Source organism: Callorhinchus milii, unplaced genomic scaffold (assembly GCF_018977255.1).
Source record: "Callorhinchus milii isolate IMCB2004 unplaced genomic scaffold, IMCB_Cmil_1.0 Scaffold23, whole genome shotgun sequence".
Lineage (NCBI taxonomy): Eukaryota > Metazoa > Chordata > Chondrichthyes > Chimaeriformes > Callorhinchidae > Callorhinchus > Callorhinchus milii.
In genome coordinates, this window is record NW_024704764.1 from 6464687 (window position 1) to 6479010 (window position 14324).

Here is a 14324-nt window from a genome sequence, read left to right on the forward strand (position 1 = left end):
TGAAGTTTAACAAAGAGAAGGAAAAGGGGATGACTGAGGTATAAAGACTGAGGAAAAGAGCAAACAGTCAGTTTGGATGAAATAGTTACATAATGTCAAAGGGCAACAGCACCTATATTTTTAAAAATTCCATTACGGTCAAAATACATTTCTGCTGGTGTCTGCGTTCCTGTTGAGTTACTACTTCAAGGTCAATAGCTAATAAGGAATATTGTCCCTTTAACACTTGCCCTTTGGACGAGAGTGCTTCCACCGATCCACCAATCATGGTTTATTGGCCAGAGAGTACAACTTATCAGGGAAACGAGTCAATGAAAAGGAAACGGAAATTGGACACACTGGATAAAAGGTATCTATAATCGTTAGAGAAAACCAGAAATTGCACACATGTTCGTCACAGTTACATGACTTTGGGACATCCCACCACACAAGAGCAATGTCCGACTACCAAATGTACTCAGGAAGGTCAACATCAAGGGATTATCTTGAGAAGACGGAAATATAGAGGAGAGAAGATCACAAAGATAGCGTGGAAGGAGAAAAGGTTATTCGTTCTATCGAACCCGAGTTTCGCCCACAAAACATACAGTCAATTAATTTTCTAGTATATTCCGTGAAGCGCTTTGAGACGTCTCGAAGACGTGATAAGATGCTGTATCAAATGCAAGGATTATTATTATTATTATTATTGGTTCATATGAAGAGTTCAGAAAACATCTTCTTTCCGTCCTGGAGATTTGCTTAAAAATACTGATCTGCGAATAGAATTTTTGTTCCTTTTTCTATGCGCCCTCTGGTAGAAACTCATAATGAATTACATTGCGCTCAAGTATGTGAGTCGACTGGATTGTGTCAGCATATTATTGGAACCACAAACCATTTACAATGACACGGCCTTGTGTGAAAGACCAGGTATTACATCTGATCCATATTTAATGGTTTTGCAGTAAGATTGTTCCACTAGCTTTATTTTGCCGTTTGCATAATCAGATTAATCTAAAACAAATCAAGACTGTGAAATGTGTTCAGCAGTGCAAATATGTATGTGTACACATTCAATTGATTGAATTTTTAATAACTATTTTGAATATTTAATGCTTTTTATATCTATGTATATTTAATGAGAGGTCACTTTCATCTCTCCCAGAGAGAAGTTGCCGTTTATGTAATCCTGAACAGCGCAAGCTTTGAATTTTAAATGAAATGTCTGACCTCCCTCTCTCTCCCTCCCTCTTCCCCCTCCCCTCTCTCTCTCCCCCCGTGCTGTTCCCCCTCCCTTTTCTCCCCCACTCTACCCCCCTCTCTCTCCCCCTCTCCGTCCCCCTCTCTCTCCCCTACTCAAGGTTGTCCAAGTTTTTCATAACCAAATCCACCTTGGCATCTACCAGTTCAGGATTGGCTTCTCACCAGGAGACTAAGTCAGGAACAGAACTGTGTGAGCAAGGCTCATCGTAAAGCGTAGGGCAAGATAAGACTTGAGGAAGTGGGGGGGAGTGAACTGATTACATTTTTGCGGGCGAAATGTGGCAGACAATTGCGTACGCAAACGGATAAATCCAAAAGGAACTTGACTTGTTACAAACAAAAATGATATTTACACAGCACCTTTCACCAGGACTTCTCAAAGTGTTGGAACTTTTCAGGGATTTGGACCTGAGCTGGATTAAGACAGCAATATAGCGTTCTTTCCGTTCTTGAAGCCATTTTCAGATGGAAGCACTCAAGAAATAGAATGGAGACCCAAGCCATTTGCTGATAGAAAGTGACCTGGAAATGATGAGCAATGAAATTCACTGGGTTTTAAACTGTATCAAATGCTATTGGCTTGAGCTAGTCCTGTGGTCATAGAGACACTGTACATATTAAATTGGGTTCTGTTAGGCGATCAATAGCTTTCTCCTACAGCCTTGAAAAGTGTTTTCTTTGGAGTTGGAGGGTTAGGTATTATAGGCAAAGATATTACACATATACATTTCATCCACAACATATACAGTCAATTCACTTTACAGTGTATCCTGCGAATAACTTTGAGGCGTCTCGAAGACATGATAAGGCGTTATATCAAATGTAAGGATTATTATACGCAGAGCTAACCCTAGTGAGATAAAGCGGAAACATCAAACAACAACAGCAGCAAATTACATTTGTATAGCGCCTTTCACGTCAGGAGGACGTCCCAAGGTTTCACAGCCTTCGGAGAGCTGGGGGGAAGAACACATTCTGACAGACTGCAATAGTTACCTACTAGCAATACTCAGCGCATATTTATGCATTCCATTGCGAGCCAAATCAATTTGTGTTTTATTAACACCTAGTCCAGTTCTGGGAAAGTTGATGTGTTGCAGGTTTTCCAGGCTTCCCCTAAGTATTTCCTTCTGGAAAGATATAATAACAACCCTTGCGTTCAATATGAACTCCGTCATGTTGAAATGTCTTGAAGCACCTCAACGAGCTTTCAGTGGCCTGTAGCGACAGTGTATTTTGTTGGTGGACACGGCAGCCAATTTATGCACAGCCATAAAGTGTTTTACTTGGGGTGGGGGAAATTGTTGGCCAGGACACCGGGAGAAACTCCCCGTTCTTTTCAAACAGAGCCACAAGATCCTTAATGTCCACCCGAACAGACACAGACGAGACCTCGGTTTAACACTGCATCCAAAGGACAGCACCTCCGAAAATAGCCCATTCACAGCACCTTTAAGACCACAGTGAGTTCTAAGTCCCAACGTGGGGCTTGAACCTACAACCTTCTGACTCAAGAGACGAGAGCGCTACCAACTGAGCCACACGAACATGTGTTATTTTAAGCCGTTCATTATATTGCTTTCAACATTATATATATGATTCTATATTATGTATTTTATATATTATGTGATATAGACATTTATCCCCCCCCAGATTGCAAATCAATGCTGCCATCAGTGTAACACTGAGAAGGATTCTGGTCAGCGTTAGCTCTGGCCTGTGGGTAAGAGGGATATTTAGTGGTTGATCTGGACAGAATTAAGAGTGCAGGCTGGTAGTAGTGGAGTAGATAGGCACAGCAGCGAGATATGTGAGCTGAGAGGAGTCACGTGGCATAATTCAGCCAAGTGCGAAACTCCCTGCAGCCCCATTAATGCATTGCCAAATGTTTCCATTTCACTGCAAGCATCGCATTATGTAGTGTTGTTTTATGTTTACGTAGTCGGGCTAATTCATGCTGCGTGTAATAACAGTTCATCCACACGGTCGAAACTCTCCAATGTTGCGATCACAGATTTATTTATTAAATCGCTGGTTTAAAAATTTAAATAAAATTGTGAGTTACAAAGGGGAAAATTCTGGAGATTTAATAATGAGATGAATTAATATTTAATGAGATATTTAACAAGATATCCCCATGGAGTGGGAGACAGCAAACAGCAGGAACCTGGTCCCTCTTGTGATGAATTAATTATTCAGATTATCTACCAAATTCAAACTCCCAAATTAATTCTTACTTCCAAAGGAGATAGTATTGAAACAGGCGGATACTGAACCTATTATAATAACAATCCTTGCATTTGATACAGCGCCTTATCACGTTTTCGAGACGTCTCAAAGCGCTTCACAGAATATACTGCAAAGTGAATTGACTGCATATTTTGTGGGCGAATACAGTTAAATTAGAAATAAAGAAATCGAGAGATTCATTCAAAAAAGTAATATACGCAACCACTTACATAAGGAATAAAAATCACCTTTATATATAGCCATTGCTTTTTCTGGTCAGCCGTGCATCCGACACAAGTGGAAATCCATTACCATGTTTACCAAACCCAATTGAAGGACACATCCTGTTTATCCAGTTGCAGAAAGTACTAGTCTCAGGCTGGTGAGGTCCCAGATTTTGGGGTAACTGCTGGAATTTAAGCAGCTAAAACCGCAGTTTGCCGTTGAAGTGCTGTTTCGCGTGCTGTTTGTCCAGCTAGGACCAGTGTACCGATTAGATAAATAAGAACGTACGAATTGCTCAGACAAAAGACCAAGGTCCATCCAGTTCGCCTTTCACCATCCTGCCAGTCACTTGACGTTTTGTGTCCCAAACTATATACCAAACCGTATCATGAGATATTATTTTCTATCAGAATATCTAATCTGCTCTTGAAAGAATCGACACTTTATGATTCCACCGTCTCCCTAAGGAGCCTGTTCCGTACATTTTCTGCTCACTCCCTGATATAGTGTTTCCGCAGATTCAGGCATCAGTTTATCAAATCTGGAGCCAGCTCAGTCCTCCTCCCCCCCACCTCTTCTCCTCCCCTCTCCCCACCACCACCAACTTGGGAGGATAGTAAGAGGATCTGTCTTCTGTATATTTTGTGGGCGAAACCCAGCAGCCAATTGTGCACAGCACTGACCCACAAACAGTCACGGATTCAGTAACCAAATTTGAAGGTGTTATTACCCCCAGAAAAGCGATCTGCCAATTAACTAACAACCGGGTTCCTGCTTAATTATTTATCATTGTTCTTAAGGTTACGAGGAGACCTAATAAAGGTTTTCAAAATCATGAGGGGATTTGATAGGTTGGAAAGGGAAAAACTGTTTCCACTGGTGAGTGTGTCGGTGACTCGAGGTCACAGATTCAAAATAGTCTCTAAAAGAAGGAGGTGAGAAGAAATTTTTTCACGCAGCGAGTTGTTTAAATCTGGAAGGCATTGCCTGAAAGGGCGGTCGAGGCCGATTCGATAACTACTTTTAAAAACGCGGTGGACGGGTATTTGAAGAGGACGGGTTTGCAGAGTTAATGGGGAAAGGACTGGGGAGTGGGATTGACATTAATTGCTCTTTTCAAAGAGCCGCACAGACTCGATGGGCCGAATGGCCTCTTTTTGTGCTGTACGATTCTGTGATTCTATGATTTATTGACCCAGGTTCAAACCATGCCAAGCCGACAGAACTAAGGTTATAACATTAACAGGGGTTAGGTTACAAGGCATATTGCTCTCCACCCTCTCCCTCTCGCTAGGAGGCCACAGTCAACCACTCCGGTAGGAAACCCGCATCAAGGGCACTATATAAATGCAAATTGTTGTTGTTCACAATGCCTTACAGCCTGATATTGAAGACAGATTGTAATGCAAAACATCTTTTGCAAAGCAGCACAGTTTGGCCCACAAAATCAGTGTGTTTATGTGTGTGTAAGTCTTCAGTGTGTGTGTGTGTGCAAGTCTTCAGTGTGTGTGTGTGCAAGTCTTCAGTGTGTGTGTAAGCCTTCAGTGTGTGTGTGCGCAAGTCTTTAGTGTGTGTGTGTGTGCAAGTCTTCAGTGTGTGTGTATGTAAGCCTTCAGTGTCTGTGTGTGTGTCCAAGTCTTCAGTGTGTGTGTGTGTGTGCGCAAGTCTTCAGTGTGTGTGTATGTAAGCCTTCAGTGTGTGTGTGTGTGTGTGTGTGTGCAAGTCTTCAGTGTGTGTGTGTAAGCCTTCAGTGTGTGTGTGCGCAAGTCTTCAGTGTGTGTGTAAGCCTTCAGTGTGTGTGTGCGCAAATCTTCAGTGTGTGTGTGTGCAAGTCTTCACTGTGTGTGTGTGTGCAAGGCTTCAGTGTGTGTGTGTGCAAGTCTTCAGTGTGTGCATAAGTCTTCAGTGTGTGTGTGTGTGCAAGTCTTCTGTGTGTATGTGTGTGCAAGTCTTCAGTGGGTGTGTGTGTGTGTGCGTGTGTACAAATCTTCAGGTGTATGTATGTGTGCAGGTCTTCAGTGTGTGTGTGTGTGCAAGTCTTCAGTGTATGTGTGTGCAAGTCTTCACTGTGTGTGTGTCCAAGTCTTCACTGTGTGTGTGTCCAAGTCTTCACTGTGTGTGTGTGTGCAAGTCTTCTGTGTGTATGTGTGCAAGTCTTCAGTGGGTGTGTGTGTGCGCGTGTGTGCAAATCCTCAGGTGTGTATGTGTGTGTGTGCAGGTGTTCAATGTGTGTGTGTGCAAGTCTTATGTGTGTATGAGTGTGAGCAAGTCTTCAGTGTGTGTATGTCCAAGTCTTCACTGTGTGTGTGCAAGTCTTCAGTGTGAGTGTCCAAATCTTCACTGTGTGTGTGTGCGCGCAAGTCTTCAGTGTGTGTGTGTACAAGTCTTCAGTGTGTGTGTGCGCAAATCCTCAATGTGTGTGTGCAAGTCTTCTGTGTGTGTGTGCAAGTCTGTTGTGTGTGTGTGCAAGTCTTCAATGCTTGTGTGTGTGTGTGTGCTGGACTCTTAATGATACAATGTGGTGATATGTAACTCTTGTCTTTCTGCATAACTAGAAAGACAAGTTTGAGAGCAAAATCTGTTCTGGTCTGCAACAACCCGGTTAATTGCAATAATGTTGGATTATTTGCAAAGCTGATTTCACAACCTTTGCACTGTATTGATCATACCTCCGGCTCTTTGATCCATTTGAAATCTGCTAAATCTCTCTCCATCTCTCTCTTTCTGTTTCTCCAGTCTTGTTGGGACTCGGCCTTGTCTTGGTATTCTCACGTCCCTTCCCACTGATGCAATGCAAACCTTTTTATTCAGCTCATAACAGGGGCGAGGTGAGTTTGTGTATGTGTACCCACACATACACAGCGTTCCTGTGTAGAATAATGCCTCTCTTACCCAGGTGTGTCCTGTCAGATGTCTCTCAATGCCAAAAGAAAGGACACTTGTACAACAGATTATCAACAGTCACATCAGCCAATGTGAGGAAGGAACCCTTCTCTAACGCTTAGCACCAAAAATAGGGGGACAAAAGGGGTAGATTTCCTATTGCTCTAAACTCCCCAGGATTGGGGGTTGCCATATCACCAAGCGTTCTGATCTGACTTAAAAAAAATAAAAGTTCTTTCAAATGAAACTGCTCGCATCCCCCTAGCGAGCTTGCCCTTTGTTCGTCTCTTCTGTAGATCCTGTGCACCTGTTTGATCCAGACCGATCCCTCCCGAGTCTGATGGATCGAATTATTCCCAGAACGAGAAAAAAAAACTTCCCCATAAAACAGTCCACTGTTCTGAAATGCAGCCCACTCAAAAACACACTCACACACACACACACACACACACAGAGTATCCCCAAACCACTCACCACTTTGGAAAAAAACCTCCTTGGGAAAATATAAAAATCTACCCCCAAAAAAATGTTTTATTTAATTTAAAGATAATAAAAAAAAACTAGCTAAACAAACAAAAAAAATCATCAAGTGACACCGTTTTTATGGCTGTCTAAGATTTCCCGCTGAATGTGGAGTAGTGATTTCTCATTCCCTCCCTCTCCTCTCGGTCTCTCTCTCTCTGCCCATCCCACATCCAACTGTTCAGTTGCACACAATGAGAATGGTCAAGGTTGCTTAAAATAAAGTGTTCAATTTCATTGCTACCCGCTGAAGCCATACACCCCGTGTCGTGTTGCAAAGTGGGGTGTGTGTGGGCTACAGAAGAAATGGACATGATTCTAAGTCCCTTACGTCCATTTCCATTTCATCCCAACCTTCAGTGAACATTGTCAAGTCACACTGTTCACAGAAGATGTGGCCTCAAGCAGATAAATAAGTGGTTCCCTCCAATACACACACACACACACCCGCGAGCGCACACACACACACACACACACAGCAACCAACAACAACAAATTGCATTTGTATCAGCGCCTTTCACGTTGGGAGGACATCCCAAAGCGCCTTTCAGGTCGAAAGGACACACGCAAACACAAACACACCCTCCAAAAAATAAATATATTGTGGACAATAAGAATTTAGACCTTCGTTTTACATCAAGAAGATTCCCTTTGACCACCACAGTTGGCTCGTTCCAATCAATGTTTTGTTCAGAGGAAACCCAGCAATAAAATCCAGTCTAACCCACCAACATCACCCCCAAGGCGAGCAGCTAATGACAGCAGTTACACACAAAAAAAGTAGCTTTCAGTTGTTGTTTTTCAAAAAAAATGATTTTCCTCTTGCCCCCACCCTCCGACCTTCGAGTAAAACAACACAGGAGAGACTAGCTGGGAATCAAAGGAGAACTTCGCCACATCTGTTTGAAAGGTGGAGCTGGAATTCTTTTTTGAACATGGAATGAGATGTTTTAACCTTTGCAACCAAATGCTCAATTTTTTTTTGAAAAAGCAAATGTTAATCACCTACACGTTTCCTTCTCTTTCCCCCCTCCCCCCCCCCGCCCGCCCCAAACGCCTTGTAATAAAACCCTGCAATTTTGCCTCTATTAAACTGCACCTCCCTCCCGCCCTCCCTCCCGGGAAAATACACATTTGTGAGTGAATTAATTGAATTTGGGCCAGTTAAAGGACAGAATAAAAACCGACTATTTTGTATACATAAAAAGAGAACGAATGATGTGTGCCGTGTGCAACAGAAAAGATTATAACTCGATGGTCAGAGGCAAGTTAGCATCTCACATTCACAAGACTATTCACCCCCTCCCTTCACAAGACTTGGCATCTCTTAAAATTTCCCCTTTAAGTCGACGCATGCCTGTAAAACATTAGAGATTGATTTCCCCCTCTCCAGAACACAACCGGGCTTTATCAAAGCTTATTTTAAACTGAGGGCTGCCAGGGAATGTGATCCATCTTAAAGCATAGTTTGTTTAACGTGACTAAGCATCTAAGATTTCCTGCTGAATGGAGTAGAGATTTATCTTTCCCCCTCTCTCTCCCCCCTCTATCTCTCCCTCCCCCCCCCCCCCCCACCCCTCTCTCTCTCTGCCCATCCCACGTCCAGCTGTTCAGTTGCACACAATGAGTGAGAATCGCCAGCGTTGCTTAAAATAACCGGTTCAATTTCATCGCTACCTGTCCATTGTCTCCTACGGTTCTGAACACTGCTCTCACCCACAGCATTCGTGAATCCAGGCTCAGATATCTCAGCCTTCGCCCCTGTCAACATGAGATAACGGGAGTGCGATCCAGGGAATAGTAATAAAAAGAAGAATAATCCTTGCATTTGATATCGCGCCTTATCATATCTCACCAGACGTCTCGATGAATTTATTTGGTCCTGAAAATAAAGTACGGCAGTGACTCGCTCCCCGTCTAACTGCTCCCAGTAGACAAAGGCAACAGAGCCCCAGTGGGGACACCTCGATGCTCTGCCCCTATCTCAGTGGAGGTGCAGAGAGCAATCTCTACCACCACAGGGACTGGACTGATCTGCTCTTGCACCGCAAACATACATACATACATGTGGTGCAGCCAGACATTTTTGTGTGTTTTCGGTTGCAAACACGTGTGCGTACAGGGCAACATGGGGGGGCACGTCAGCCGTGTGATCAGCAAGCGCACCCTTAACAGGGCGTGTGCGGTGCCTGCACACGTATGTTCGTTCCCAACCCGGTTTGAAAAAGGAGTGAGCGGCAAAATGTGTCGCGTGCTGTGAACCTGTCCGCACGCCCCACAAAAGGGTGTGGGGGTGGGGGTGGGATTGGGAAGGGAGGGGGTACATGACCCATCTTGTAAATTACCCCCCCATACACACACACACACATACCCCACACACATACCCCACACACACACACACCCCCACACACACACACCCCACACACACACACACACCCCACAACCCCACCCTCCCACACACACACCCCACACAACCCCCAGACACACACCCTCCCACACACACACACACACACAAGGGGTCGGATCCTGTAACAGAGAAAATAACGAGTTGCCTTTTTTCTCTCTCTCTCAGTCTTTCTTTCACACTCTCCATCTCTCACACTGTCCCTCTCTCTCTGTTTCCTTCTCTCTGTCTCCCAGTCTCTATCATGAGGAATGGTTTACCCTGAGCACTCACAGATATATATTCTATCTACAAATCAATATATACAGCGTTATTTTTGGAGGGAGGAATAAAAAAGCAGGTGAGCAACCGAATGGTGTTAGTGGTGGTGATGGGGAGGATTGGGGGGTAAGAGGTATAGAGAGAGAGAGAGAGAGAGGAGAGGAGAGAAAGTCAAATCACTCACCAGAGAAAGGACCAAAATAAAGGATGCGATCTTCATCTTTTGTGTGAAGATGCAGTTCAATATCCGCTCAGTGAGGGTTTGGTGTCTTCCTTTCTTTGCTATGACTTTGATCCGTTTACATCTCCATAGCAGCAGAGAGAGAGAGAGAGAGAGAAGCTATATATATATATATGTGTGTGTGTGTGTGTGGTGTGAGAGGAGAGAGAGAGAGAGCTGAGAACCACACTGACTGCGGACTGACTGTGACTGACTGACTGAGTGCCTTTGAGCCACAAAGTAGCTCTAACTCAGCTGTTCCTGGTTGGTTGGTTGTTGGTTGTTGGTTGAGTCTTAACCTCATCTCCACACCCACTCTCACTATCCCACATCGTAGTGAAACACACATACAGTATATACACCCGACAATCATTTGATATATATATATATATAGGGCTGTATATACACATACACTCAGATATATATATACACTCATATATATATATCAGAGACTGCTTATAGCATATGTAAAGGGATCAAAGGTATATATATGTATGTATTTGAATATATTTTAAATTGTGAGCTCAGACTGGTTCCCTATTTAGTATTTTTTTTGCTCTCCTTAAAATGCCCATTGCTCAGCAATTCTAATTGCAATGGGAATAGCCCTCTCTCTCTCTCTCTCTCTCTATCTATCTCTTTCCCTTTGGCTTTGTCCTCCCTTTGCGAAGCCTTCTGTCCAATTCGTGTTAAAATTCGTGGATTGATGGGGAGAATGGTGCTTTTTTCCGCTCATGTGCACACGAGTTCGTAAAGGAATCTACAATCATTTGATGGGTGTGGGATCCAGTCTGCACCAAGAGTGAATAGGTAACACAATACGCACAGGGATTATTAAACGGATCTGCCTTTAAATATATTTTAAAAAGGGCAAAATACTGTTTTTGTGACATTTCTATATATATATATATATATATAGATATATACAACAAAATAGGATGCATTTTAAATGCAGCTCCAATCCATTCTGCTGTATACATTCCAAACCTTGTGCATGTTACTGATTCCTGTGGCTCTCCATCTCTCTCTCTCTCTCTCTTTGTTTGTCATACAATATATTTTCTGGTCCATCTCAAGGTTAAAGAAACCGACACCCCCTGATTTGTACAAAGGGAAGTCTGACTCCTGTAAATAGGTCTTCTCTCGCAGTTTAAACAGATCAGACAACGTGTTATGTTCCTCCCAAACCCAAACTTAGGTCTGTCACAAAAGCCCTGTAAAAGGGGACTTGTAGAAAACGACCCAATAGGGGGAACAGCTCTATAAAATAGCTCAAAGTCCTCTCTCTTCCCCCCTCCCTTCCCCCAACACACAATTTACATTTTTGTCTCTCTTGAAAACCTCTCAACAACAAGAACAACAACATTACATTTGTATAGTGCCTTTCGCGTCAGGAGGACGTCCCAAGGTGCTGCAACTGCCAATTAAACTTTTTGATCGCCTCGCTCAAATAATTATAAAATTATAATAAACAGCTCCTGTTCTCTATTGTTGGGTGTTGGGCCCCAACACTGAGTGTATTCTGCTTCACAGTGTTGGACAGGAAGACATCAATAGATCAATTTCACCAGGAAACACCCAGTCAATCCACTTTACAGTGTAACCTGTGAAGCGCTTTGAGACATCTCGAAGACATGATAAGGCGCTGTATCAAATGCAAGGATTGTTATTATTATCATTATTATTATCATCAAAAAGTGACATTGTGATGTGAATGCTTCTCCATTAATTAACAAACCTGCATAACCTTAGAACCTGAGTTTCAATCGGTTTAAGAATCTCGACATGAGCTCAGTGCAACTCACAGCACGTTTGAGGGTTACTATTACTTATCGACAGTTCCTTGACACCCTAGTTACTGTTGGGTGAGCAATGCTCCCAAAGAGCTTAATGTCTGAGCTCGTATTAGAAGGATGTGTTTAAATTCCAAATTCTCTGGCTCCTTATTTTTCAGAGCACTTAAGGGTAAGACCCTTTGATCAGCTGGTCATTGAGATGCTTTGTAGCTCAGGGGCTGAGAGAGAGAGAGAGAGAGAGAGACAAGAAAACACTCGCATTCACCAATCAATGTTTCAAAGAATATCTTAAATTATGCATAGCATATTAGTTGGCTAAATATTATAGGAATATTATTTCAAATAGTCCTGCTATCCTTCCAACCCTACGCCAGGGCTCCCATTCTCTCTCTCTCTCTCCTCTCTCTCTGCTTTCCTTCTGTCGGAATCAGAAATATGTCGTTGTTCAAAATATTATTCTGTTCTGGTGAGAAAAGTTTATGTTTGGTTTCAAATGGTTTGTAGACGCTATACTTCTAATCAAAATCAACTAAATGGTAGCGTTTATGTCTGAGCGTGATGAATGTTACGGGGTAGGTGGTATAACTTTAGATAAGTTGTTATGGGAAAATGATAGGATTGTGCACTTTGAAGGGCTAATTTGGTTCTGAAGTAAGAAGTGTGGTTAACTCTCTCATGGGTTGTTGATGTAATGGTTCCACATTGCTTTCGGCAAAATCAGATCATGGGTTCCATATCCAAGGACGGCCCCAGTTTGTTTAAACCGGCCTGGAGAAAACGCTATAAAGTGGGTTGAGGACTTGTGAGGATATGTGAGGACACAGTCATCAATCAGTGCCATTTCAATGCTGCTTTCAACCTCCCCCGTTGGTGCAGTTTTAACTTTGTTGAGACCTTGACATAAAATTATAAAAATACCACACAATTGCGCAGTTAAGTGGCTGTAATTTAATCCACGGGTTTCAGATTATGTCATTATATACTCATCCCGTTCCATTGATTAAATGACCCGATCTCGACTATCTGTAATGTTCTCCATCGTGTACTTCTGTTTACAGGGGAATAAGGTGTGCATGTTAGGATAACAGTGTGAAATACCCCCTTTGTCATGTTATATATAGTTACATAGTTCAAGTGAGTGAGCGGCTTCCTCGCGTAACACTTCAAATAGTTTGAAATATAGAAAATATGGCAACAATACCTACAAAAGACCAGTCTTCATCATCTATAACACAAACTCAAAGATCTATTGAATTCACAAACTTTTTTTCCCTGTCAATTCACTATTATGAAGGCCGCAAACAAACTTCAGATGATGTCAGTAAATGAAGATGTTTATTTTTTCCGCATGAATGAGAAAGCTATTGATTTCGCTATTAAACTATGGTGTTGGACAGGAAGACATCAGTAGAATAATTGATCCTCCAATTAAATTGATCATTCACCTCTTGTATTGAGGGCAGCGCTACCATAAAATAAATGGTTACATGGCATCACACCAGAGTGTGGGAGTCAGTAACTGGGATAATGTGCTTGTAGCAAAATAATGATAATAATAATAATAATAATAATCCTTGCATTTGATATAGCACCTTATCACATAGTCGAAATGTCTCAAGGCGCGTCACCGGATACAGCATGAATTAACTGAAATGTTGATTGCAAATATTAGATTATTCCATCAACATTATTAAACTGCATTTCGATTGACTTTGTCAGAACACAAGTCAGTGACGTTTTTTTCCGAGACGGCCTGATTTTGTAATTTAGGATTAAATTTCAGTTCTAATTTACTTGGATGCTTTTATTCCTTCAGGTTTGTTTCTTTTTTCCTGTTGCTAATCCTTTAATGTCCGTTTTTATTATTATTATTTACCGTACCATATTTCCAACAAACACAGCCAAAAAGCAGCCAGCTATTTTTAACTGCTGTCTAACTGGAATCCGCACTGCAAAGTTCCTATCACTCGGTTTCCATTACATATGTAATTGCTGGCATCCTCAGTATTTCATACACAGTGACAGCTTTTGAAAAATTGTTAAATCAGTATAACAACAAGTCCAACGGACATTGATAGGATTTCTGACCCCTGAGTTCGAAATATGACCCGACAAGTGATGCAACAAAGTTTTATTGAACAATTAGTCAAATAATAATAATAATAATAATAATAATCCTTGCATTTGATATAGCGCTTTTCACGTCGGGAGGACGTCCCAAAGCGCTTCACAGAACACACTGTAAAGTGAATTGACTGTATATTTGTGGGCGAATGCGGCAGCCAATTGCGCACAGCAATGTCCCACAAACAGTCGTAGATTGAAAATATAAGTATTTACAGAATCAAACCATGTACCCGTTCCGCTGACTCTGGGCAACGATCATCTGACCTCCATCCTTGTCTTTCCTCTGGCTTCTGCCGACCACTCCTCCTCTTTCCCTTTTAATGGTCACTTTCTTACTGGAGGTAAATTCCCTCATCTCCTGGACATATACATAGGTACAGTAGAATCTATATTGATTCCACTGGAAAGTGTG

At 42.3% G+C, this 14324-nt stretch overlaps 1 protein-coding gene across 1 annotated transcript in view; it reads right to left on the bottom strand.

Annotated features, from left to right (window-relative positions):
* Positions 1–10119, bottom strand: part of LOC103183821 (tumor necrosis factor receptor superfamily member 16) — a 42706-nt gene extending 32587 nt beyond the window's left edge. The window contains exon 1 of the mRNA XM_042343277.1: positions 9954–10119. Coding sequence (XP_042199211.1) covers positions 9954–9989 — 36 coding nt within the window. The 5' untranslated portion in view covers positions 9990–10119. The remainder of the gene's footprint in view (positions 1–9953) is intronic.
* Positions 10120–14324: the final 4205 nt, after the last annotated feature.